This window comes from Chionomys nivalis, chromosome 12 (genome assembly GCF_950005125.1).
Source record: "Chionomys nivalis chromosome 12, mChiNiv1.1, whole genome shotgun sequence".
In the NCBI taxonomy this organism is placed as follows: Eukaryota; Metazoa; Chordata; class Mammalia; order Rodentia; family Cricetidae; genus Chionomys; species Chionomys nivalis.
In genome coordinates, this window is record NC_080097.1 from 67,257,771 (window position 1) to 67,281,818 (window position 24,048).

Here is a 24,048-nt window from a genome sequence, read left to right on the forward strand (position 1 = left end):
TCTTGCAATGTGCAAATAGAGATCCTCCTCTTCTTGCCTCTGCCATCTAGGTTCAAGGATTACAAATGTGTGTTAACATACTCACCTTTTAAGTACTTCAGTTATGCAGGCCTTATTGTCTTAGAACTGTGCAGTATAGGCCGGTCTCAAAGTCATGACATTTTTCTTGCCTCAGTCTCCTGAGTGCTAGGATTATAGGCATGTACCACCACCATACCTGATTTCAAATAATATTTTAAGTATAAATACCTATGAGGTGGGGTTTTTTTTTTTTTTGGTAATGAATTGGGAAATAAATTCTGATTAAAATGTATATTTTAAAGGTTTTCAAAAAAGATGAAATTTATTCAAGTATTATTGTGTGTTCTAAAATTGTTAGTTTTATTATAAAGACAAATAGCACAAAAAGCTTTAGTACAATATTTTGAAAATTTTATTTTCTAGGGTAAGAATTTTCTTTTTCTTCAAAAAGTGTATCACACAAAGAAGTAATACTTTGTTGTTTTTCTGGACAGGGTTTCTTTGGTCTAACTGCCTGCCTGTCTGGGAACTTGCTTTTAGACCAGGCTGGGCTGGAACTCACAGAGATCCACTTGTCTCTGCCTCCTGAGTTCTGGGATTAAAGATATGAGTCACCATGTCTGGCTACAAGTAATTCACTTAATAAGACTTTCAGATTTTAATATTTCCTTACTAGTGATAATAGGGATTAAAAAATGTGAAAATTCTACCTAGATATTCTGTATTTTTTAGTTCTAGAAGTATACTTTTTAGAATTTTATGCTTAAATATAGTTGCTATTTTTCCTATTGTAATGTTTTGGCCAGTTTGCCTTTGAGCAAGAGGTACTGGTAGAAGATACAAGTGAATCCTTAAGGAGGAGTTCTCCACCTTCCCCATGCTGTGACCCTTTAGTACAATTCCTTACGTTGTGGTGACCCCCAATCATAAAATTTATTGTCACTGCTACTTAATAACTGTAATTTTGCTACTTTTATGAGTCATAATGTATGCATCTATGATTTCTGGTGGTCTTAGGTGACCCCTGTGATGGGTTGCTTGAACTCCAAAGTGGTCTCAACCCACAGACTGAGAAATATTGCCTTAAGGCATCCATGGTATCTTACTCAGGCTGTTGGTAACTCGGATGTATACATATTTAAAATCTCATCTAGCTGCATGTGTAAGATTGTGTACTTTATAGTCATATGTTACAACTCAAGTGAAAGGGTAGTCTGCCACTTGGAAAGGCCCAATGAATCACATATGTAATTTAAGTCACGAAGTATGTGGAGGGGGAGGCAGACATACAAGGTATCTGATGTTCCCAGCAAATGAACTTCTAATCATTTTCAGGTAGACGAACTGTGTCTGTAGCTAAAGTAAAGCTTCGATGATGGGAAATTAGTGTTCTATTAGAAGTGGTATCAAGAACTCAGTAGCATTTCATCTATAAAAAAAGTGTTATGACAGTTTGAGTAAGTGGATAAGAACATCATATAATGACACCTTATAGCATGTTGATTTTATTTATAATTGCATATGCATTTTACTTTTGCTTCTTAAGGTATGGGTTTTTGCAGTATCGTGTGGCCTTCCAAAGGATGGAGAATAAAAATAAAGTTTGTTTTTTTCTTAACAATTGTTTTCAGTGTGAATAGCTGAAATTATAATTGTGATTTTAAAATGGTGCATTGTTTCCCTATTAAGGGAGAAAAAAATTGGTTTATCTTGAAAATATAAATACTTAATCTGATTCAAAAGTGCCTTTGAAAAAACTTTTCCTTGGAACTGTTATCACCTCCAAAAGCCTTTGAGAGGATTAGCTGCATAGACCAATACTGTTCTATATTAGTCAGTATTAAGCGTATGATGTCACCTTTTCCCTCCCCTCCTAAGCTTTTATTTTGAGGGAAAGGAAGACTTTTGGGGGTTAAGCCTGAAAATACTAAGGCTTAAATACCATTGATATACATGATAGACAACCTTACACCCCAAACCTGTCTTGAAATGGGTCAAATACTTAAGCGCTGCAGAACAATGCAATCCAACAGCAATTCCCCATAAAAAGAGAAAGGGGGTGTGATTAGACTCCAGCTATTAAGCAAGTTGTTGAAAAACAAAAACAAAACAAAAACCAGTTCCGTGGTTTGTTCCTGCAACAGGCATAGGTTACGCTTGTTTCTTCTAATTCTTTCCCCACCAAACGGCTATGCTGTAAGAGACCGGCAGAATCGCCAAAGCCAGCAGCAACTGGGACAGACACTAAGGGCTTTACGGAGGTCCTTCGACTGTCCCGCAGCATTGGTTATTGATCGTTCACCCCGCCGGGGTAGCGATCGATCAGAATTTGTGTAAGGTGCATAGAGTCATAGTTAAGGATATGTGTGTGTGTGTGTGGGGGGGGGGTATAAGCCTCTAATAAAAGGAACGCAGCAACAATAGCGGAGGAACAGCTCTGCCTGGTGACGTAATGGCTGGCAGCGGTCCAGCTTCGGCAGAGCTGCCGCTACCTCAGCATCCAACCTCCCTCAACCCGGTCCAGCCCCAGCAGAGCCACCGGAGCTGTGACTTCTTACGATGCCGCTCTGTGGTCGCTACCGACGCCTTACCGTGGAGGTCTGGAACACTGAACAAAGGGTGTCCCACAGTCTTAAGTTGTCGGGGCACGCAATACTCTCTCTCACACTTCTCCAACCCTCTCAGGCACCGAGTCCATCCGCGGCTTAAGTTGAGGGAGAGGGAAAAGACCGGAGTGCCTCAGTGTCCCCAGGCTGCTCTCCGGCCACCTCCCCCAGCCCCTCCCCCGCCCCCCGACGGTCTCGGCGGGAGGGGATCCCGGCGGCCCCGCTCCCCCGCACGCCGGTCCTCCCGCCTTACCTCTGCCAGGTAGAGGTTGAGGAGACAGAGCGTGGAGAACTGGAGGCAGGAGGGGAAGCAGTAGAGCAGCCAGTGCGGGAAGAAGTGTAGGCGAGAGGGCGGCCGCAGCACGGGCAGCGAGCCGCTGAGGGAGAAGGCGGCCGAGAAGAGCGTGGTCCTGAGCGCTGCCCACGCGAGACAGAGGAAGAGGCAGAGGCTCTGGTAACTGAGCCGCCGCTCGCGGTACAGGAGCAGCCGCCACAGCTGCAGGTAGGCAAAGGCGAAGAGCGCTGCATAAAGCAGCGCGTGCAGCACGCTCAGCGCCAGCTGCACCGAGCCTGGCACCGCGGCACCCGAGGCCGCGACGGCGCCCCCGCCGGGCGTCGAGGGTTCGCGGCCAGCCGTGGGGACCGCGGCTGGCGCCGGCCCCGGCACTGACACCCTCATGAGGGGACGCGAGCAGCGGCGAGGGAGCGCGGGAAGGAAGCGGCCCAAACTCCCCCGGACCTCCCGCCCGCCCCAGCCTGCGGCCCCTGGGCAGCACCGTGACAGGACTCGCAGCCCCGCGCGGTGGCCGCCGCTGCCCTCGGGCTCGCCTCCCCCTCCCCCCGGGGGCCTCGGCTTCTCCCGCCGCCGCTCGACTCCGCAGCAGCAGAAAACAACTCTCGGCTGGAGACAATCAGCTGAGCGAGCCGAGCATTTGAGGCGCTCGCTCCGCACTGTGGGCTGCCGGCGATTGGCCCGGGTGGACACGCCCTCTGGGTGCCGCGCTCGGAGGACCACGGGCCTCGGAGCCCGTCACTCCAGGATGCCGCCACCTGATTGGGCTTCTGATGTCCTCCCCCTCTTTTTCCCCGCCCCGCTCCCCACACACGCTGCTGATTGGCTCAGCAACTGTAAGACCTGCTCGCGCCCGAGGGAGGATTCCAGATGCTGTCACCTAGGCTTGCTCTCGCCCCGCCCCGTAGGCCTTCCATTAGTTGGAGGATCTCTTACGTAAGGAGCACGAGGAGAAGGCGGAGCCTCGGGTTCCTTTTTTTTTCCTTTTCTTTTCTTTTTCTTTTTTTCTTTTTTTTTGGTTTTTGCCCTGAAGACCGATTTTGCGGAGGAGGCCGTGGGCGGCGAGCTCTCTCAGGTAGGCGTTGTCGTTTGCGGGCTGCTTTGGGAATCAGCCGCTGCCCCGCCTCTGGCTCCGCCTCCTCCCGGGTGGCGGGAAGTGCTGTCCTCGGAGACGGTTCAGCTCATTGCCGTGAGGTCCTGCGCGCTGGTCTCCGGCAGGTGGGTGGCAGCGGGCCTAGAGAGCCTGCCTGCAGGATTGCATGCACGTCCGCAGCAGGCTGCTTGCGGAGCTCCGGCTTCCGAGCTAGCACACCTCTTTATGGGGCGCCGAAGGATCCTGGTTTTGCTTTATCCATTATCATTATTTTTATTTCCCTTTTCTGCGCGAGTAGGAAGGAACACGAGTCGAGGACATCGAATGAAGTAAAGTGCGAGCGGAAACTGTAAGTATTCTCTTGGGAAACGGTCCTTTGCATGGGTGGTACTGGGAAGAGGTGAATGTTAAGGCCTTCTTCAAGGGAAAGGCGATTCTTTGAAAAGATCTTTGGAAAGATGTCCTTGGCATAAAATTTAGGGCGGGAAGGGGGAGAGCAGTAACAGTTTGGTGATTGTCCAGGATGGAATTGTGTGTAGGAGCGGATGGTGCTATCTTCGTTTGAGACGAAGAGGCACAAAAATAAGCATTAGAAAGGTGAGAAACAACTGTATAGTGGGTCACTACAGGAAATTTGTTACCTTTTTTGTTGTTACTTGGTAACAAATCAGTCAGAGTGATGCAAGATTAAGAGGGAATCCTGCATTCTCAGAGTGGATATCTCATCACAGATTGAGTGTTCTTGCAGGCAGAATATTTACTAGAGCATCCAAAATCCAGCCTCTCCTAAATAACCCTTTCCCCATGCTCTGTTTAAGAAGAGTGTTGCTTCCCCATCCTCCACACACCAAGGGCATGTTCTGGGGGGTTTAAGGTCTGTATTGTTCTCCTCATTCTGGGCCAGGCAGCGGATGGTGTTACCATCCATCTGTATATAACCATGCACATGCATGCACTATAATGATAAAATGAAAAGAAACTCATAAAAGTCAGAGGGTTTATTCAGTGGCTCATCAGGTGAACTATAACGAGGCAGGGGAATCTGTAGCATTTAGATGCTTTCTTTGCTCATTAGTTTTAGGGTTGGTGGAGGCTATCTACATTCCGGACCTTAAAGATGTTAAGCCAGACACAAAGGGGGATTGTACGCGGTGATTGCAAGGGGCAAGAGGTAGTGCAAGAGGATTTTGGGTCTTGTTTTATGATGCTCCCTCTTTCCTGGTGTTCTACGCAAGCATGCTGCAGGGGCTTTACAGAGATGCAGTTTCTTTAGAGAACTTGACTACGCAGTACTTAATCAGTACAGACCAGCAGCAAGCAGTTCTCATTCTGTGTGCCCGAGAGTGCAGTTCTCCACGGCCTCTGGCTTCGTCATGTGTGAGAGATAAAAGCTGTCTTATTATCTGAGCCACATCTCAACTGTCTTTGGAGCATGTGACTTCTTTTTGAGGCTGAGTGATTTGATCAGTATGCTTCTTTGAGCATGGAACAGGGTGGGTCTAACTTAGGGTTTATGTTTGTGATTGCCTGCCTTTGCTGGTGCTTGCATACCTTGTCAGATACAACCAACAGCTCCTATTCAGTGTGCATATCCTGTTTTCAAGCCCCTTCTCTCGGTGCTTGAAGTAAGCTGATTAGCTGCAGGAATCTTGGTACACACTCATTGTCGATCCATTAGTTACTGTCGTCTCCAGATTACTGTAGCCACAGCTTTATCAACTTGATAAAGCTCAGTTTTTGATTGGCAGTGTCTGATAAACCTTTTGTGAGGCCCAGACCAGTTTTGAGCTCTGCTTGATCTCCTAGCCAGTGTTTGAGAGTTCTTGTTAAGGCAACTGCTAATTTATAGCATGTGTGTCAGTGGACAGAGACTAGTTTACGCTAAAGAAGTAGTTCCTTAAATCTTAATGGCTTAAAATGTCACAGAATTTCTTCCTGAAGCTCACGACACATTAGCTAGGGGTTCTTGGTGTTGTGTTCATGTGGACAAGATGGCTACCATTTTGAGCATTTCTGGTGACTTTTGTCGCCTGGTATTCCTCTTTTCCTCCCCTCCCCACAGTGAAATCATATGGTGTCATAAACAACCTCAGCAGAGGTGGAATGCGGAAGCTCAGTGAAGCTTTCTTTACCCCAGGAACTCAGGATCCACCACACCAGAAGAGCCAGGTCACATTTCTCCCGTGGTTCTCATCAGTTTGTGGAGGTGTGTGTGTGTGTGTGTGTGTGTGTGTGTGTGTGTGTGTGAGAGAGAGAGAGAGAGAGAGAGAGAGAGACTAAAAGTCTTCCCTATCTTTGTTTTCACTCTTGATTGCTTATAGTCTTTCCCACCCACATTCTCTATCCTTTAGTTTAAAGATCCTTGTGTAAGGAGGGCAAGACTGAGCAAATGCTTTTTATTTTCCAAGGATGGGTTTGTCCATTGTTTTGTAGCTGGGTGTGGTAGATTAGGTTAATAATAGAAGCTATGGAAGTTTATTTGCATGCAAAAAAGAAAGGTGAAAGAGTGTAAGATCTGAAGAAAGAGGAGAATATCAAAATAAAAATGAGGTGATTTTACTTAAGGAAGTGATGCGAGCCAGGTATGATTACATTTCATGCCTGTAATTCCCAGCACTCTGGAACTCTGGAGGCCCGAGGATCACGATGAAGACAGGCTAGGCTACATAGTAAGATCATGTTTGAAAAAGCTGAGGAAATAAAAAAAAAAAAAGAAATGTTTTGTGAGCTTCAAAAGTTGCCTTGCTATTTATCTTTGCCTCAGCTTCTTGAGATAATTGCTCTCAGTCAGTCATTATTTGTTTTGACACCGACACCTGTGTTCAGCACTGTGGCTTTTGGTGTTGTGAAATACAGTAAGTAAGCCTTCTGTACTTCTGCCGTGGCTCCTGACCACGCACCTAGTGGGCCCCGCATACTTGGTGCTTTATGTAATTTTTAAATAGTCAAATATTGTCAAAGGCGGAAGGATTGGGAGATGACTGATACATTCTTGTCTCTGGTCGCTAACGGACCAATTGCACAGCACTTTCACACATGTAATCTCATCTGTCCAGTTAGATAAAAGGCATCTGAAGTTTGCAAACCTTCGGAGCTGCAAACCGTGTTGGGGGGAGAGAAAGAGCGTACCAACTCGACTGTCCAATTTATGCTAAAGTAATTGAATTGTAGCCTCAAGACAAGGAAATAATTGATGCTTAATCTTTCAGTTGTAATTTAACCTAATACTTTGTGATTTAATTAGGTTATTGCTATTTCATATAGGAATGAATGCTCTATTGTTATTCCCTTAGCCACAGAAATACATGCAGTTTCCTCCAGAATACAAAGAAAATAGTGGGTGACCTATTTTTAAAATGTTCCCATTAATATAAAGTAGCCCTGGAATAGGTTGCTTACAGTGGCTAGAATGTATAAGCAATTTTAATGTCAACGATACCTTTTAATTAGGTATCATTAAGGTGACATTTTTATATACAGCTGTCACTTCTTATTTTACTTTGAGCTTTTAAACACTTAACTCAGAATTAAAACCTGAAAGGCAAATCTGTGCAGTGATAGTAACAGGGTCTAATGAATTTCAGAAAATATTAAGTAATTCATGAATCATTAGCTTCATTTTTTAAAAAGAACACCTGCTCTCTAGGGAGAGCTGTCTTGTTGAACTCTTGAATGAATGAGCATGTAGCCAGGGCTTTCATGATTTCCTCATAAAGTCATTCTTTGCTGAAAAATTCTGCCCTTACTCTTAGGAGTATATAGAAATAATATTTGCTGTTTTCATTGCCTATTTTAAAATAGTGATCTTGTGTTTGAAATACAGAGGTCCTATTTCAGATTAAAAGATGAAATTCTTACCTATACCTGTGAGTGTACTTCTGTTCTTTGTAAATATGTTAGTTTTTTTTTATATTTATTTATTCTGTATACAATATTCTGTCTGTGTGTATGTCTGCAGGCCAGAAGAGGGCACCGGACTTCATTACAGATGGTTGTGAGCCATCATGTGGTTGCTGGGAATTGAACTCAGAACCTTTAGAAGAGCAGGCAATGCTCTAAACCACTGAGCCATCTCTCCAGCCCCAATATGTTAGTTTTTAAGATTATCTTATTTTTCCTAAAGGCTGGGAATGTAGCTCTGTAGTAAATTGCTTGACTAAACTATCTTTCAAATTTTGACAGTATAGATCATCAATAGAAAAACTCCCGGAGTTGTTCAAGAAAAAACAAAGTAAAACTTCAGAATAGCAGACAAAGCTGACAACAGGCCAAAGAGGAGAGTGGTAAGGATACCAAGAAAGGTGACGGGAGGGTGGGTAGACCAAATCAGGTCCAAAAGGTCGGACTGGACTAGTCCGTGAGAAAGAACTCTGCGTATCAGCAGTGTAAAATAAGTAAAATAATATGTCTTAAGCATTAAGGTAGGCGTATGTTCAAAAAGAATGTTCCAGCATAATGTGAGTAGATCGCTTGCAGGAGATTTAAAAGATAGTGAACCCATAGCAGAGTTTGGGTGTCTTTTTCCCAGCCAAATGATGTTTAGCAGTTGCTGGAGTATTTGTTATACATTAGCTATAAATGGGTCAAACAAAATGTCTAATTTTAAAAATGAGTAGAGTCAGGCTTGGTGGTATAGGCCTGTACTCCCAGCTACTCAGGAGGCCGGGACAGGAAGATTATAAATTCAAGGCCAGCTTGGACAGTGAGTGACACGCTGACTTCAGAGTAGATTGGTGGGGCTAAAGATCAGTGGTAGAGTGCTTGCCTAGCTTGTACAAGGCTTTGAGTTCATTGTCTAACACAGGAAGTTAAAAAACAAAACAGAACTAGGTAATACTTTTAATTAAAGAATGTTAAAAATTGTCAGCTTAACATACTGCAGTAGATACCTGTGCAACCTAAGCATTTTGTAGATATCCTAGATTTCTTTTGCAATTATCAAAAATCAAGCTGAGTATGATATTGAATAACTGTAATCCAAGCTCTCGAAAGGCAACAAGGGGTGCTGTGAGTTTGAGGTGAGCCAAGCTACAAACTAGAACCTTGTCTCAGAAAAACCAAACTCAAAAATCATCATCAACAACAACAACACACACACCTGCTCCAAAGCCTGAGAATGGAGCTAGCTTAGTGGTACAGTACTTCCTTTAACTCTACAGTCCCCAGAACTGTGAAAAGATAAAATAAATGGAAGTGTTATCACAGTGTCCTTCTCATATATCATTCCCCTTCAGATTTTTTTTTCTTATTAGAAGGAAATAAAGTTCTAGCAAAATCAAGTCATGTAGTGATTTAACTCTCCACTGGTGTCTTTAACTTCATTTAACAAATCCATCTAACAGAACTTTGTGGGTTTCCTCCTCTGTGCCAGGTACGCTTCAGGCAGTAGAGCGGAGCACTGAAGAAGACAGGCTCGTCTTCTGGCACACATATCCAGCCCCTGCTCATGATGTCGTCTGTGATCGGTGTATTTAGGGCTGGAGTCACATTGGTTTTGATGTGTAGTTTTTCCAAGTCAGCCGAAGTTGCCTTCCCAGAACTGAGTCCTGAGCAGTATTTCAGCTCACTGCAGCCAGGAAAAGCCTCCTTAGCTTATTTTTGTCAAGTTGGTATGTATCTTAAAATTCATTCAGGGCTCTCGTGATATGCATTTCACTCTCGTCACCACAGTCAGTGGGGACTTCTGTCAGGTGTAATAGTGTGTGCTGTAAAGCTGTCCTCTCATCTGCCTGCTTGGAAGAACCCAAGCACCCGAGCCGTTTCTTTCCTCATCTGCTACGATGCAGTAGTGATTGCCTTCTAAGTGTAGGATGAGGAAGAGATGGCTTACACATGTGCTTACTTCATAGCAAACACAGTCCAGCCGTCTGGATTTCATGCGGTCACTTCTGGAAGAATGCTTTCTTATTCTTTTCTTTACATGTAGCTATTTTTGCAGTTTTATAAAACTTGGATATGTAGTTTTAGTAATGCTTTAGCTTAGTATTCCACATTTTGCTTTGACTGGGTCATTAATTATACTGAGTTAATTAGCATGACTATTGTATGTAATTGTGATGGTTTTATTTAGGTCTTTATGCTAGCAACAGTACAGCTGTATTGGAATTACCAAAATGAATTCATGTCTCTATGCATTCTTTAATTATAATTGTGATTTGGGGTGTTAAAGTCATTTTGGAGATTTGTACGTGTGTGTAAGAGCTGTGTATATGGTGTTATTCTTGGAGGAATAATACCACATTAGATTTAACCTTTCTTTTTTCAAGACAAGGTTTCTTTGTATAGCCCTGGCTGTCCTGGAACTCACAGAGATTCACCTGCCTCTGCCTCCCAAGTGTTGGTATTAAAGGTGTCACCACCCAGTTTGAATTTATTTTTTTATCATATGCTTTAATAAGAAATTTTAAAGGTAATTTACAAAATTTTATTGTGATGCGAAGAATGAAGAAACAGTAGGAAATGTGTGACTGGATGTGTTCACTTGTCATTTTGAAGTCTAGTCACATAATATTTTTGTGTGTTCAGATTTTACCTTTAATTTTAACTCTTTCTTTTAAAAGAGGAGATTCACAAATATTTATTCAACATTTCTTTTTTAGGTTCGCTAAGTAACTCTGTGTTTCTTGAAGAACTTAAAGAAGCTGTTAGACCTCTCCAGGATCATGGAATTTCTGTCTCAAAGGTAGACAGATATTTATTTATGTCAATAGAATATCAGTGACAGACATTTACAGCAGTATGGCCTACGACTGTATATCTAAAAACACATTAGCTTTTTACCTTTTCCCAAACTGAGAGAAAAAAAAGTTTGTTTTTTCTTGCTTCTTACCTAAGCACAGTTTCAGATGACTAAGTAGCAGTAAATGGAGAGAAAAAAAGCTGGCTTAACCCCTAGCTGTGAGAACTTGACTGTGTTTCATAACCTGTCCTGTCAGGGTATTTTCAAGCCCATGGTAAGGTTTTGTAAATTATAACAAGTCAGTTTGAAAATATAATTTTTTTCCAAAGCAATTCGAGTTTGCTATGGAGTTTTATGGACAGTTTGCACATGTATTGGATTGGGTAACATCTAACTTTCATTACCTGAGACTCTACAGAGACGTCTCCCAGTGACTGTCATTCTTTCAGGTTAGTGTCTACTAACTGTTCCTTCTCAGTTCAACTACTGCCTTTCTCCCAGAGGTGACTGTTGTCCCTCTTAGTGTCTACAGTAGACGTCCTACAAAACCCAGTCACACCACAGACTCCGTCTTTTTAGGTGTGTCAGTTCTTTCTGTCAGCTAGCTTCGTTTACTTACTGAGTCTGTTCTAGGATGTTACCAACATTGATTTATCGTGAACGCTGGGTAAAAATTTAAACAAAAATTCAGAAGGGGTGGGATAGATATGCTTAGTGGTTAGGAGCACCAGCTGCTCTTGTGTTGGAACTAGTTCAGGTCCTAACACATTCATGGCATCTCACAGACATCTGGAACTCCAGTTCCAGGGGATCTGATGCCCTCTTCTGGCTCCACCATCACCAGGCACACATGTGGTACACATACATGTATGCAGACACTCATGGACATAAAATAAAAATAAGCTTTAGAAATGAAATAGTAATTGCATGATACTCAAAGGCAAGCCTACTAAGTTAGAAATGTAGATTTCAGCTGAAGATGGACGCTGTGAAGTGATCCCACACTAGCTCAGAATTGAGTATAATAAAGGGTTATTTATTTAGGGGTAGACTCACAGTCTTCTGCATGAACAAGAAACAGTCAGGAGAGAGCATGCAAGCTTTACAGCTGCATTTATAGTATAAGAGACCACACCCAAGTGGGCTGATATCTTAAAGGCTATTGGCTGAAGGAGTTCCCACAGAACCTCCCCTTTTTGTTTAAATAAGAGAATTCTAAGCCTAATCTTGTTCAAGGTATTGTACCTATACAGCTCATTTAACAATGTAACAAAATTTTTTAGTTATTGGAAATTGTTACTACCAGCTGTTTAGGATAATAAGGAAATGCAGGTTAGTAATTAGTCACCTATTACAACAGAACTTGTAGTCATACTAGGTATGTTTTCGAGGTCAAACATATTTTAGATGCACAGGTCATCTTCAAACACTTCAGAGATATACAGAGTATGGCATTTAAGATGTTTTAATAACATAGGTTCTTCTTTTTATGACATTGAGACATGTCTGCTCCTGGCAACACCAATCTACTTCAGAAAAGATGATGGGCATCGAAGAAACTCCACATGGAGTTTGCTCTCTTTGTGGCAAAAATAAGCCATCTGGCAAGAAAGTGTTCTTGCTTCAACTGCTGACAGTATGCTGTCCTAATTGGACAAGCCGGACACAAAAGAGAGTGACTGTGAAACATTTGCCCAGACAAGGTGGGGCAGCTTCAAAAATTCTGCTTCATAGAAAAGTCTGTCAGAGATTCTAGGCCTGTAGGCTGAAATGGATGCCCCAACATTGCGGAGGAACTGCAGCCAGCCTGCAGCCAGCTGTCTCTGTCTTTTCTCACAATTTTTGGAAGTCGCTTGCTCGTACTTCCTGCTTTCTCAGTTAATGTCATTTCCTTCTTGGGTCTCTGAGGGAGTTGACGACTAGATAGTTATAGTTTTCCTTGTTTACCAGATACAGAAAGCAAATTATGATAGAAAGTAAATTAGGCACAAGACTTTGGACTCACACAGTAGGATGGATAAAGAGTATTTTCTCTGAATTTGTCAAATGCAAATGGACTAGACATTGTTGATGTACTTAGCTTGTACATATTGTATAGAGTTATTGTACTTATTGTATATAGTTTTCATATATTAGTTATAGTCTTCTTTTTTATTTTAGATAAAAAGGGGAAATAGAGTGGGATTTTATTTATGTTTTAATAAATAAAGCTTGCTTGAAGACCAGAGGGTAAAACTAAGCCACTAGAGGCCAGGTAGTGGTGTCATAACTTTTAATCCTGGGATTTGGGAGACAGAGGCAGAAGGATCTCCATGAGTTCAAAGTCACCCTGGGCTACACAAGATCAATGCAGAAAGAGATCCAGGTAGTGGTGGCTCACCCCTATAATCCCAGTACTAGGGAGTCACATGCCTTTAATTCCAGTGCAGGAGGAGACAGAGGTTCAGAGCTCAGTCTGCAGTCACCCAGCCTTGGTAGAAATAAGGCTTCTCTACTGGCTTGGCTGTTTTACTTTTCTGATTTTTGTCTTGAACCCCAGTATCTGTCTCTGGGTTTTATTATTTATACTACAGGGAAGCTTTCCTTGATTATCTCAAATGGTCTGGTATATTCTGCCCCTTTACTGTTTTTGTGTATGGTACTTAACTTTATGCATTGATTATTTAGTGTTTATTACTTTAAAATGTAAGTTCAAAACAAAGTTTTATTTGGGACTTTGCTGTATCCCCAGTGGCTAACATAATGGTAGATCTTCACACGCTAGTGAATGAGCACATGACCTCTTGTCATAACACCAAGCATTCTTATTCTTTGGACTTCAAAGTTAAGAAGACGTCCACTAAAGTTCTTTTGGTTATAGCTGACTTAATTCTCATTTTCTGTTCCTTATGTCTTTCCCATCAGTTCCCCTTTTATAATTTTTTTGACAAACATTACTTTCTGTTTCCTTTAATTCTGCATAAATAAATTAAACTAGCAAGAACAAAAACCCCATTCCATCAAAGCAAACAAAATCCTTAACCAAATTCAAATAAAATAACTGCCTCTCCAGCCTTTGTTTAAGTTAGTTACATCAGTGGCCGTTTATCTCTCTAACTGAAATGTGTGCGCTCCCTCGTGGCTTGCTTCTGTGTGGTGATGTGTGCACACAGTCACTGTTCGTAGTTTTCCTTTCTCTTAGGTCTTCATGACTTTCCTCCCTGTCCTAGTCCTTGACTTGTACCTATGTTCCTGCCTCCTCATTTTGTGCCCTCTTACCTTCCGTCTTACGCTCATGACTGGCCTGACATTTCCTCACATAAATCTGGGTTGTGTGCTGTCTGGCCTTGGTGTGGCTCCTCTAACACTGGACACTTGGTTTATCTTTCTGTTGCACAATTTTAGTGAATGGTGTAAAGGTGCCCATGCTTGTGATTGCCACTGGTACTCTAGACTTCTTATTGAGAGAGAAGCTTTCAGTCTCCTTTTGAGGACTGTCAATGAATTCTCACACAGTGACATCTCCTAATGCCATGTTTACCCTGTGGCCATCCTGACCCGCTGTGGAGGCTAAAAAAAATTTAATATGAGACTATTTTTTCTTGAAAGTGTGGTTCTGTTAATATAAGTATAGGGGTTGATGGACTTGGATTAGGAAACCATCAGAACTTACTGGACACACCTGTGTACAGGTGCAGAGTTGCTGTCATAGACCCAGCGGAAGTTCTCTAGCTAAGTACTCACTCTGCCTCCGAACTCCACCCTCAGCCTCTGCTTTTTGGTTTTCTTGTGTGGTTGTTTGTCTTGTCGTAAGCATTTTCTTCCTGTTTTACCTTCTTACCTCCTGATTGCTTTGCAAAACTGAGTTAAATGTAAACTTGTGGAAAATTAAATATCACTTTGTGTTCCTTTCTGTGGTTTCCTCGAGCGCTTGAGTGAGCAGTGAAAGTACTGAGTCAGGAAAAGTGAGGGGCAGACATTAGCTGGAGACAAGTGGTAATGTTTCATTCTCCTTGTTTTCTTTACCGTGAAGCCTGACCCTGTGATGCATACCTTAAACCTTGAATATAATCTCTTACAGGTTAACTGTGTCCAAGAAGAAGCATCAAGGTATTGTGGGAAAGAAGAGGGATTGATGAAAGCATATTTATTCAGGTAAATTCTCTTTGGAGAGTGGCCTACTAATGCAAAACAGTAGTTTTAGACTAGTTAAGAGCACATAGCACATCGCTAGGTCTTCAGTGATGGCTTAGGAAGTTCGGTAGAAAGTCCAAGGAGTAGAGTTACCGCTAGCCTTTCCGAGCTTTAATTTCCTTCTCTATAAAAGCTGCAGAACCTTATGTGAATTCCTACTCGGAATATCGGGCAAGAAGCACAGAGCAGGCTGAGTGTTCTGTGTGGCTCTGCCAGCTCCATATTGGGAACCCTTTCCTCCTGAGGAATCCGTCTACTATTGTCTAGGTATTGGTTCTTCTACTGTTGAGTCTGTTGTCTTCTCCTGGGGATGTGAGACAAACTTTTCTCTCTCTCACCTGCTTGCTTCCTTCCCAAGCCAATTTGGAAACCTGCGTGTGATGGAGATGTTAATAGAAGTCTCTTTTGAATTTGGATTGGTTCCTTTACCAGTTTTTTCCAAGTGTAGGCCCTAAACTTTGCAAGATGAACATGCTTATTTGATTGTATCCTCAGTAGATAGTTGAGAATATTATGTACCAGCAGTCTGATAGGTGTTTGGGGTACACAGACAAGACACAGGCTCTGATATCAAAGAACTTAATGTTAGATAGGCAAGCAAATTGGAGTGTAAGGAGGTGCTTCAATAACGTGTTCTTCAAACTTTCCCTAGGGGCAGCATACTGCTCAGAGAATTCCCCACTGACACCTTATTTGACGTGGACGCCATTGTTGCGCATGTTCTCTTGTAAGTAGGGGGGGAGGGGGAGGGCACTCATCTGCTTGTTTATTATTGGTCATTTCACTTTCGAGAACCACAGTTCTTGGAGCTAGTTTAGAGTTTAACATGTTTGTTAAAGTATTTTCTAGTAGTTTTGCTTGTTTTGAAAGACATTTTTCCTTTGGAAGATCAGTTTTAGTTTCATAGCAAAAAGATGAGGAAAGTACAGAGATCTCTCACTTGCCCCTTGCCCCTACCAGAGCAGCGCGTCATTTGCTAACAGTATGTCAGTCTGTAGTGACGAATTTCTTTCCTTTGGTGGTTTTGGGGATCTGGCCTAGGGCTTTGTGTAGACTAGGCAAATCCCTGAGTCACACCCCAGGCCTGCTGACCTATCATACTCACCTAAAGTCCACAAGTTACATTAGGATTCATTCTCCATGTTGTGTAATTCTGTGGGTTTGGACAAATATGTAAAGAACTGAATCAAATCATTATAGTATCACACAGCTTTTTCACTGGCCTAAATCATTTGTGCCCCACCCCAAGAGATCACTGATCTTTGTGTCTTCATAGTTTTGCTTTTTGACCCTAAATAATTTATTTTTATTTATATTTATTTTTTATGTATTTAATTTTTATTTTGAAAATTTAGATTGTAGTGATGGGAGCGGGCTGTGTTCCTGCCACCCGGCTAGCTTATGCCCCGAAATAACAACACACAAACTGTATTCTTTTAAACACTGCTTGGCCCATTAGCTCTAGCCTCTTACTGGCTAATTCTCACATCTTGCTTAACCCATTTCTAATAATTCTGTGTAGCACCAGGAGGTGGTGGCTTACCAGGAAGGATCTTAATCTGTGTCCATCTTGGAGAGGAGAGCTATAGCGTCTGCTCACTTCCCTTCTTCCCAGCATTCTGTTCGGTCTACTCCGCCTATCTAAATTCTGCCCTATCAGGCCAAGCAGTTTTCTTTATTAATTAACCAATGAAACAACAGATAGACAGATGACCCTCCTCCATCATTAGGTTATACCTGTTAATAAAGTAGTATAGTGTATTAGTGCCAGCAATAAACTATAGTTAGATTGAGCGGTGATTTTCTTACTGTTGCATGAGTATTGCATAACAATATTAACACACAAATGGTCTTCATAATCCCATTGCCCATAGCTGGACAGTTTCCCCTCCACTGGCCTATATCTTGTTCTTTTTTTAAAAGAATGCTTTTGTTTGCTGTTTGATATATTTATTCATAAGATGTATATGTATATATATGTATAAAATATGTGTATAATCATATTATTTTAGCATCTTATTAGGAACTGATATATTCATAAGAGATATATGTACAGTCATATATATGAATTATATGTATGGTCGTATTATTCTTTTAACCTAGCATTTTATTAAGCAGAAAATAGGCAACCCAGAATTTACTGACATTTTTAAGTTTACAAAATTTCTTTTTAGTTAGAAATAGGCTTTTTCCACGCAATTTATTCTGATCACAGTTTCTCCTCCCTCATCTCCTCCCATATCACCCCCATCTTCCCACCCATCCAACTACAGACTTCTTTCTTTCTTTGGAAAACAAACAAGTAAAGACCAAATAAAAATAGAACGAAACAAACACACAAGAAGGAAAAAACCAAGACAAAACAAGACTGTGACCTGAACTCTGTTAAGGTGCTCAGTATGTAGTGGGTTGGTGGTTGATGAATTTGGAAAGCTCATGCTCTTACTGACTATAGAAGGAGCAGAAATATTCCTTTATGTGCCTGTAATTGTTTTCTAAGGGGTAAGCTGGTAGGAGGCCGTGCAGTCCTCGAGAATGGCTGGGCGCATGTCTAGTTTGTGTTTCACAGGTAGCTTCCTGCTTTCAACCTGTCACTTTGCATGAGTCTGGTGGTCACAGCCTGGTGGTTTAGGTACTAGTGATTTCTTGGGAGTGCTGCGCTGTCTCTACACCGTCACATGGAAAACAGAAGCAGAAAGAATTAGTTTGAGCCAGCCTGAACTACACATGTAGTAAAGGCCAGGCTATCTTGGGCTACCTGTTGAATCATATCTCAAAGTCAAAACAAAATGAAGCATGACTAAAGAAACTCCAGACACATAAAATTAATCATATCTCTTCTACGCCTTTCTCTTGTGGGAGGTTTTGGATGCTAAGTTAGCATACACTGTTGTACTGACCTTTTTAAAAAAGAATTTGAATTCTGACAGAAGTTGATTTTTGAAAAAGGACTCATTGATGTACACTATAACAAGAAGGAAAAGCAGGTTCTTGGTTCCTTTGTTTTACTGACACCTGCTCAGTTGCTGATCGTCTGTCTTATCTACATGGTGGTTCTGATAGAAGCATCTCGAGAAGAGTGGTGCCAAGGGAAGGGAGACAGAGAGTCCCAGTCTGAGCAACCCAGGCTCTCTCACCCTGTTACCAGAGTAGGAAAATCCCAAGAGACTTTTTCCTTAACCCACTTCTGTCAGCAGTTTTTCTCGTTGGAACCCAAGTGAAGGAGTACACAGGCTTTTGGGATGGATCTTTGAGCTCCCTAGACATGGCTCATATTCTGGAAATCAGCCTATTAAGGAATATAATAAAGCCAGGAAGCCACTGGGAAACATCACAGATCATTAGATTATGAATGTCATTAGTTTTGGTTATTATTATCTCCTGTACAATGACTGCTTAATGAGCTTTGGGACATTAGGCAAAGTAACCTCTCTAAACCCCATAACCTTATCTTTAAAATGGGGTTAATGATAGTTCCCATCTCAGATGTTTGACTGACTGGTGCAGAGGGTTTGGAGTAGATACAAAAAATCTCAGCTTCACTTGAAGAGCTGGAGAAGCAGACTGAAAGGTTGTGCAGCCCAGAGTTGTAGTTAGAATCATGGCACTATTGCGGGGGAGGACTCTGCTGTACTGGATGCTCTACCTGCACTGGTGTGCTCGGCAACACTGTTACATCGCTGCCTTTGAACCATCATTGCCACCACCTGGCAAGGTAATTTTGTGCTGCCTCTGCTTCTTTGTATCACTTGCCCCTGGACCAGAACTTCCAGTAGCTGATTCCAGGTCATTTACCAAGCATTGTAGCAGGGAGGTTGGAAAAACAAGTTTGTGATATTATTGGCATTTTGGCAGAAACTTGGGCTGTGTTTACACTGAATATAATTTCCAAATTAAGGATTCCCATGAGATCCTTTTCAACACACTGGATGATGCTCAGCTGGTTTTGAAGTATCTCAAGGGTATTTTGGGAGTGTTAGCGTAAAGTTGTTGGTTTGGGTTGCCCCATCATTAGCTGTCACCCTTTTTCCACTTTGTAAGAGTCGTCAGTGATGGCTGAGTGTGGTGGTAAATGCTTGTAATCTAAGCACTTGAGACTAGGCAGGAGGATTTCTTGCAGGTTTGAGTTCAGCCTGAGCTAACTAGCAGGATCTTCCTCCCCTGTTCCCAAAAGGGTGGGTGATACCATCAGAATGTCTACCCGTTATGGTCACCAGACCTGGGTTTGAATCTCAGCTCTGACAGCAACAGGTAAAATGTTTGAAGCCAGTCCACTTCCTGTCTGAGCAGCAGCGCCTCAGCATTGTTGTCGGGGACAGAAGTGAAACACAGAACACCTAGCACAGTGAGGCCTGCTCAGAAAACACCCAGAAAACAGCAAGAGTCTACTTGGGAGTATAGCTCGAGTTTTTATGTTTCATATATCTTTAGTAAATAGTTAAGTATTTAAGCTAATATAAATTGGAATAGCACTCGCAGAGAGACTACGAAGTCAAAATATTCTTGTGACATAAGGCATTATTTGTCTTTTTCAGCAGAATTTTCTCATGAGCAAGTTCCCAGAGGCCATATGATATACAATACCACAACACATTGGACATAGAGGCAGATTTGGTTCTATATTAAAGAGATTTGCAAAAATGTAAAACTCTGACACTGTTTTATGAGTTTTTCTTTTGTTCTGAAAAAATTTTTAAATAAAAAGTTATGTTAATATGCAATGGTATTCCTATTTTCTAAAATTAAATATTTTTAAATTTTGCTTTTCCATTTGGCAACTATTAATAGGATAACATACATAAACAAACATATATAAACATAAGTTTATAAAAGGGTTTTAATTCCAAAAGGTTCGAGAATTTCTGTTTAATGGAAAGTGCTTTTCTGTGAGAGAAAGCTGTATTTCAATAACTTATTTTAAGTATTTAAATGGACCTTTATGTAAGTAGTGGGCCTGGAAAAGCTTTCTAAAGTCTTTAATTAGCTTAATAAAAAATATGGTATGCATGTAGAGATTAAACGAAAAGAAAAACTTTGTGGGCACATCTTATGTGGAAATAGACATAAATAAAGGAATCTTTTGGATGAAGATACAGGATTTGTTAGTAAGCTGGACATGTTGGCTCATGCTTAAACCCCAGTATTTGGGGGGCAGAAGCAGCAGGATTGCTGTAAACTCAAATCCTTCTTGGGTTTCATATTAAAGTAGGTCTAGACCAGCCTGCACTACAGAGTGAGACCCTGTCTTCATAAAACAAATGAAGAAACACACTCAATTATGGTGATGTAGGGAGGTCACTGTTCTAGACACGACAGTATCTGCTTTGTGTCCTGTCCCTAGAACCTTAATTCAGAAAAGTATTTCTGAGTAAACATTACAATATTGTTTTTTTTCTCTCTGTTTCTCTGTGGCCCAGACTGACCTTGCATTCACGATCCTCTTGCCACAACTGGGGTTACAGATATGTGTGTCGTGCCTGACTTTCTCTAGTGATTTGAATTTCTGTTTCTCAAAATGAAGCGTGTCCTGCTGTTTTCTTTGGTTATTTCACAAACGTCTGATCACCTACTCTGTACTGTACTCTATTTTATACTTACTACAGATAAACTGATAACGTATCAAGGTCCTTGCCTATGGAATAATGTTAGTGGGAGTGAGGAATTAAAAGAAAATGGAATAAACAAAGTGTAGTTGTAGGTAATTGCAAATTCTAGCCCGGGCCATGAAGGGGTAGCAGAGTAAGAAGGAAGAGCTTCAGGCTACTGACAAAGCAACAGCAGAAAGTCGTCTCTGAGACGTGTTGTCAGGTGGAGCAAAGCACAGCTCCCAGCCGAGGCTCTGAGGTGTGCCTGCACAGGGACATGGCAACATCGGAAAGGCAGGTAACGTCTGGGCCATGAAGGGCTTAGGGACTCTGGGAAGAAACCCACGGCTGTGACATATGGATGGTTCATCTGTGTCCAAGCCTGAGAGACCTGTGAGTTTGAGGTCTGCGGAGGTGGCCGTGATGTGGAATGAACACCCTTTCTCACAGCAGCCCTCGTTCATGTTCAAGGAGAGAATGGCCCAGAGGCCAGTTTTACTCCAGTGCCGGTAGGAAGACGGTGTCTCCTTACCCACAGTTCCTTCAAAGGAGTTTCACTTTAAAAAGTTAGGTTCTTGCCGATTGGTGGTGGCACACGCTTTTAATCCCAGCACTCAGGAGTCAGTAGCAGGCGGATCTCTGTGAGTTTGAGGCCAGTCTGGTCTACAGAGTGAGTTCCTGGACAGGAACCAAAGCTGCAAGAAAAATCCTGTCTCAGAAAAAAGTTAGGTTCTTTAATCAGAGTTTGTACATGTGTAGCTAAGCCCAAGACAATTATTTTTACTAGTTGTGTCTGGTTTTTTTTTTTTTTTTTTCAGTGCTCTGCTTTTTAATGAAGTAAAATATGTTACCATCCTGGAAGACCTTCACAGCATAGAAAACTCTCTGAAAGGAAAAGCCAATATGATATTCTCGTATGTGGAAGCCATCGGAACACCAGGTACTGTGCTTCGGAGCCCAGTGGTCCAGACTGGCCTCCCAGCTCACCAGGTGCTGAGAGTGGGACTGGGGCAAGTCATTTAACCTCTGTTTTCCAGTCTCTGGATGGGGGAAATTGTGAAGAGCCGAGGAAGCCTGGGGTGAATGCATGCTGAGCGAGGAAGCCGTACCCCGGACACTAGCACCAGTAGCTTCCTCCTCTCTGAGGGCTGCAGCCTGAGGCTGCTCCCCTGCTGAGACAGGTTGCAACACTACCCCCACTGCTTGTTGCTTTGGTAGCAGAAGCACTCCATCAAAGTGAACACAACTCACCTGATCCCAGCCTTCCTGAGTGTGTCCGTCTGTCCATCCATCCGTCCTTTCTTTATTCCCTTATTGCATTAGTCAGGTTTCTAGGATCAAGTCATGCAGAACATGGCAGAAAATAATTGTCCCTACCTTTTAGTGTTATTTCAGTGTCATTTGTGAGACTCAAATGATTTTTTTTTCAGTGCACAGGACTGAACCCAGAATAGGATTAAATGAATCTGAATAAATAAAATGCTTTCTGGAGTATTTGGGTATTTGGAAGTATTATAAGACTGTTAATTATTGCCAGTTTTGTTTCCTTTATAGTCCTTATGGTACTTATTATAGTTTCTAATATTTGAGAAATGCTGTTGGCTCTGTCTTTCTTTTCTTTTTAAAAATATTTTGTAGTTTTCCTTAATATAAAAATACATTTTTGATAGAACCACATAAACATTAGTACCAAATTATCTGGTAAAGAAGTTTATAAGCATTTTATAAACAGATTACAGTTATATTTTCAGAACTGTTAGACAGTAGTAACTTACCCGCTGTAATGTTTGCAGGGGTCTCTCTGACCACCATGTATAGCAGAGTAACATCCACGTGAGGCAAGAAGGCAGTTTGGGTTCAAACTGCAAGAGTCTGACCCCAAGTAGGTTTTTTTTTTTTTTGATTTTCGAGACAGGGTTTCTCCGTAGCTTTTGGTTCCTGTCCTGGAACTAGCTCTTGTAGACCAGGCTGGCCTCGAACTCACAGAGATCCACCTGCCTCTGCCTCTGCCTCCCAAGTGCTGGGATTAAAGGCGTGCGCCACCACTGCCTGGCTATTTTAGACATATTTAAGCACAGTCTGGTGAAATAATTTCCTGGTGATAATTAATTCAGCCCATGTATAAATGAAACCCAAGACATGACTACATAGAAACTCTTTGTAAAGTACATGAGACATTTTCTTTTTTTTCTTTTTTTTATTTATTTTTTTATTCTTTTTTAATTAATATTTCCACCTGCTCCCCGTTTCCCATTTCCCTCCCCTCCTCCCAAATATTGCCCCTCCCCCCACTCCCCTCCCCCTATCCCCACTCCTCTTCTCCTCCCCCCACACCATTCCCCCTCCCTCTCGATACTGAAGAGCAGTCCAAATTCTCTGCCCTGCGGGAAGACGAAGGTCTTCTATCTACATCCAGGAAGGTGAGCGTCTAAACAGGCTAAGCTCCCACAAAGCCAGTTCATGTATTAGGATCGAAACCTAGTGCCATTGTCCTTGGCTTCTCATCAGCCTTCATTGTCCGCCATGCTCAGAGAGTCCAGTTTCAACCCATGCTTATTCAGTCCCAGACCAGCTGGCCTTGGTGGGCTCCCAATAAATCAGTTCCACTGTCACAGTGGGTGGGTGCACCCCTCGTGGTCCTGATTTCCTTGCTCATGTTCTCCCTCCTTCTGCTCCTCATTTGGACCTTAAGAGCTCAGACCGGCGCTCCAAATTGAGTCTCTGTCTCTACCTCGATCCATCACCGGATGAAGGTTCTAAGGTGATATGTAAGATATTCATCAGTATAGGATAGGGTCATTTCAGGTTCCCTCTCCTCAGTTGCCCAAGGTACCAGCTGGGAACATCTCCCTGGACACCTGCGAACCCCTCTAGAGTCAAGTCTCTTGCCAACCCTAAGATGGCTCCCTTAGTTAGGATATATACTTCGCTGCTCCTATAACCTCCCTTCCTATATCCCAACCATCCCAATCCCCCAAGCTCCTCCCATCCTCCCCTTCTCATGTTTCTCATCCCATTTCCCCTTTGCCCCATGCCACCTTACCCGCAAGTTCCCAGTTTTTGCCCTGCAATCTTGTCATGAGACATTTTCTATAACGATGGGTTCTATAGATTGACAGATTCACAATAAGGGTCTGGGCAAGGATCCGGTGCGATCTCAGCCATGCAGACAGTGTAAAGGTCACCCTGCTATTCACCATATCTGCTTCCAGTCTCGTGAGTGGGAAACAGGTTCTCCATCTCTCCCTTTGAAGAGACAGCCCTGTGTGTTTGGCATTCCTGGTCCCCCTAGTGCTTATCTGTGAGCACAAGGACTGCTGTGCCTCCCACAAATGTTAAGAACTTTTTTCATTGATTCATTGTGTATGTTTCTGTATTTGTATGTTGGTGCATGTACAGAGTCCAGAGGATAATATCAATGTTCTCTTCAGTTGCTCCAATTTATTTTCTGAGAGAAGGTCTCTTGCTGAACCTAGAGCTTGCCAGTTTTGCTAGTTTAGCTAGCCAGCTTGCCCTGGAGGATCCTGTCTCTGCTCCTGAGCACTGGGTTCTGCCTGACTTTTATGTGTGTTCTGAGGAATCCAAACTCAGGTTCTCTC

The 24,048-nt window shown here is 42.4% G+C and overlaps 2 protein-coding genes across 6 annotated transcripts in view; one reads left to right on the forward strand and one right to left on the reverse strand.

Moving 5' to 3' along the window:
- Positions 1 to 3,365, reverse strand: part of Gpr137c (G protein-coupled receptor 137C) — a 74,328-nt gene extending 70,963 nt beyond the window's left edge. For both annotated transcript variants that reach the window (XM_057785998.1, XM_057785996.1), the window contains exon 1: positions 2,881 to 3,365. In XM_057785998.1, coding sequence (XP_057641981.1) covers positions 2,881 to 3,306 — 426 coding nt within the window. In that variant the 5' untranslated portion in view covers positions 3,307 to 3,365. The remainder of the gene's footprint in view (positions 1 to 2,880) is intronic.
- The window catches only part of Txndc16 (thioredoxin domain containing 16), a 73,954-nt gene continuing 52,909 nt past the window's right edge, over positions 3,004 to 24,048 (forward strand). Inside the window, exons 1-8 of one of the 4 annotated variants that reach the window (XM_057785993.1) lie at positions 3,004 to 3,129; positions 4,311 to 4,361; positions 8,195 to 8,295; positions 9,384 to 9,621; positions 10,612 to 10,694; positions 14,752 to 14,825; positions 15,517 to 15,591; positions 21,268 to 21,389. In XM_057785993.1, coding sequence (XP_057641976.1) covers positions 9,459 to 9,621; positions 10,612 to 10,694; positions 14,752 to 14,825; positions 15,517 to 15,591; positions 21,268 to 21,389 — 517 coding nt within the window. In that variant the 5' untranslated portion in view covers positions 3,004 to 3,129; positions 4,311 to 4,361; positions 8,195 to 8,295; positions 9,384 to 9,458. Of the gene's footprint in view, positions 3,130 to 3,893; positions 3,995 to 4,082; positions 4,138 to 4,310; positions 4,362 to 8,194; positions 8,296 to 9,383; positions 9,622 to 10,611; positions 10,695 to 14,751; positions 14,826 to 15,516; positions 15,592 to 21,267; positions 21,390 to 24,048 lie in introns of those variants that run through there. The other 3 variants (XM_057785992.1, XM_057785994.1, XM_057785995.1) reach the window with 3 other exon arrangements.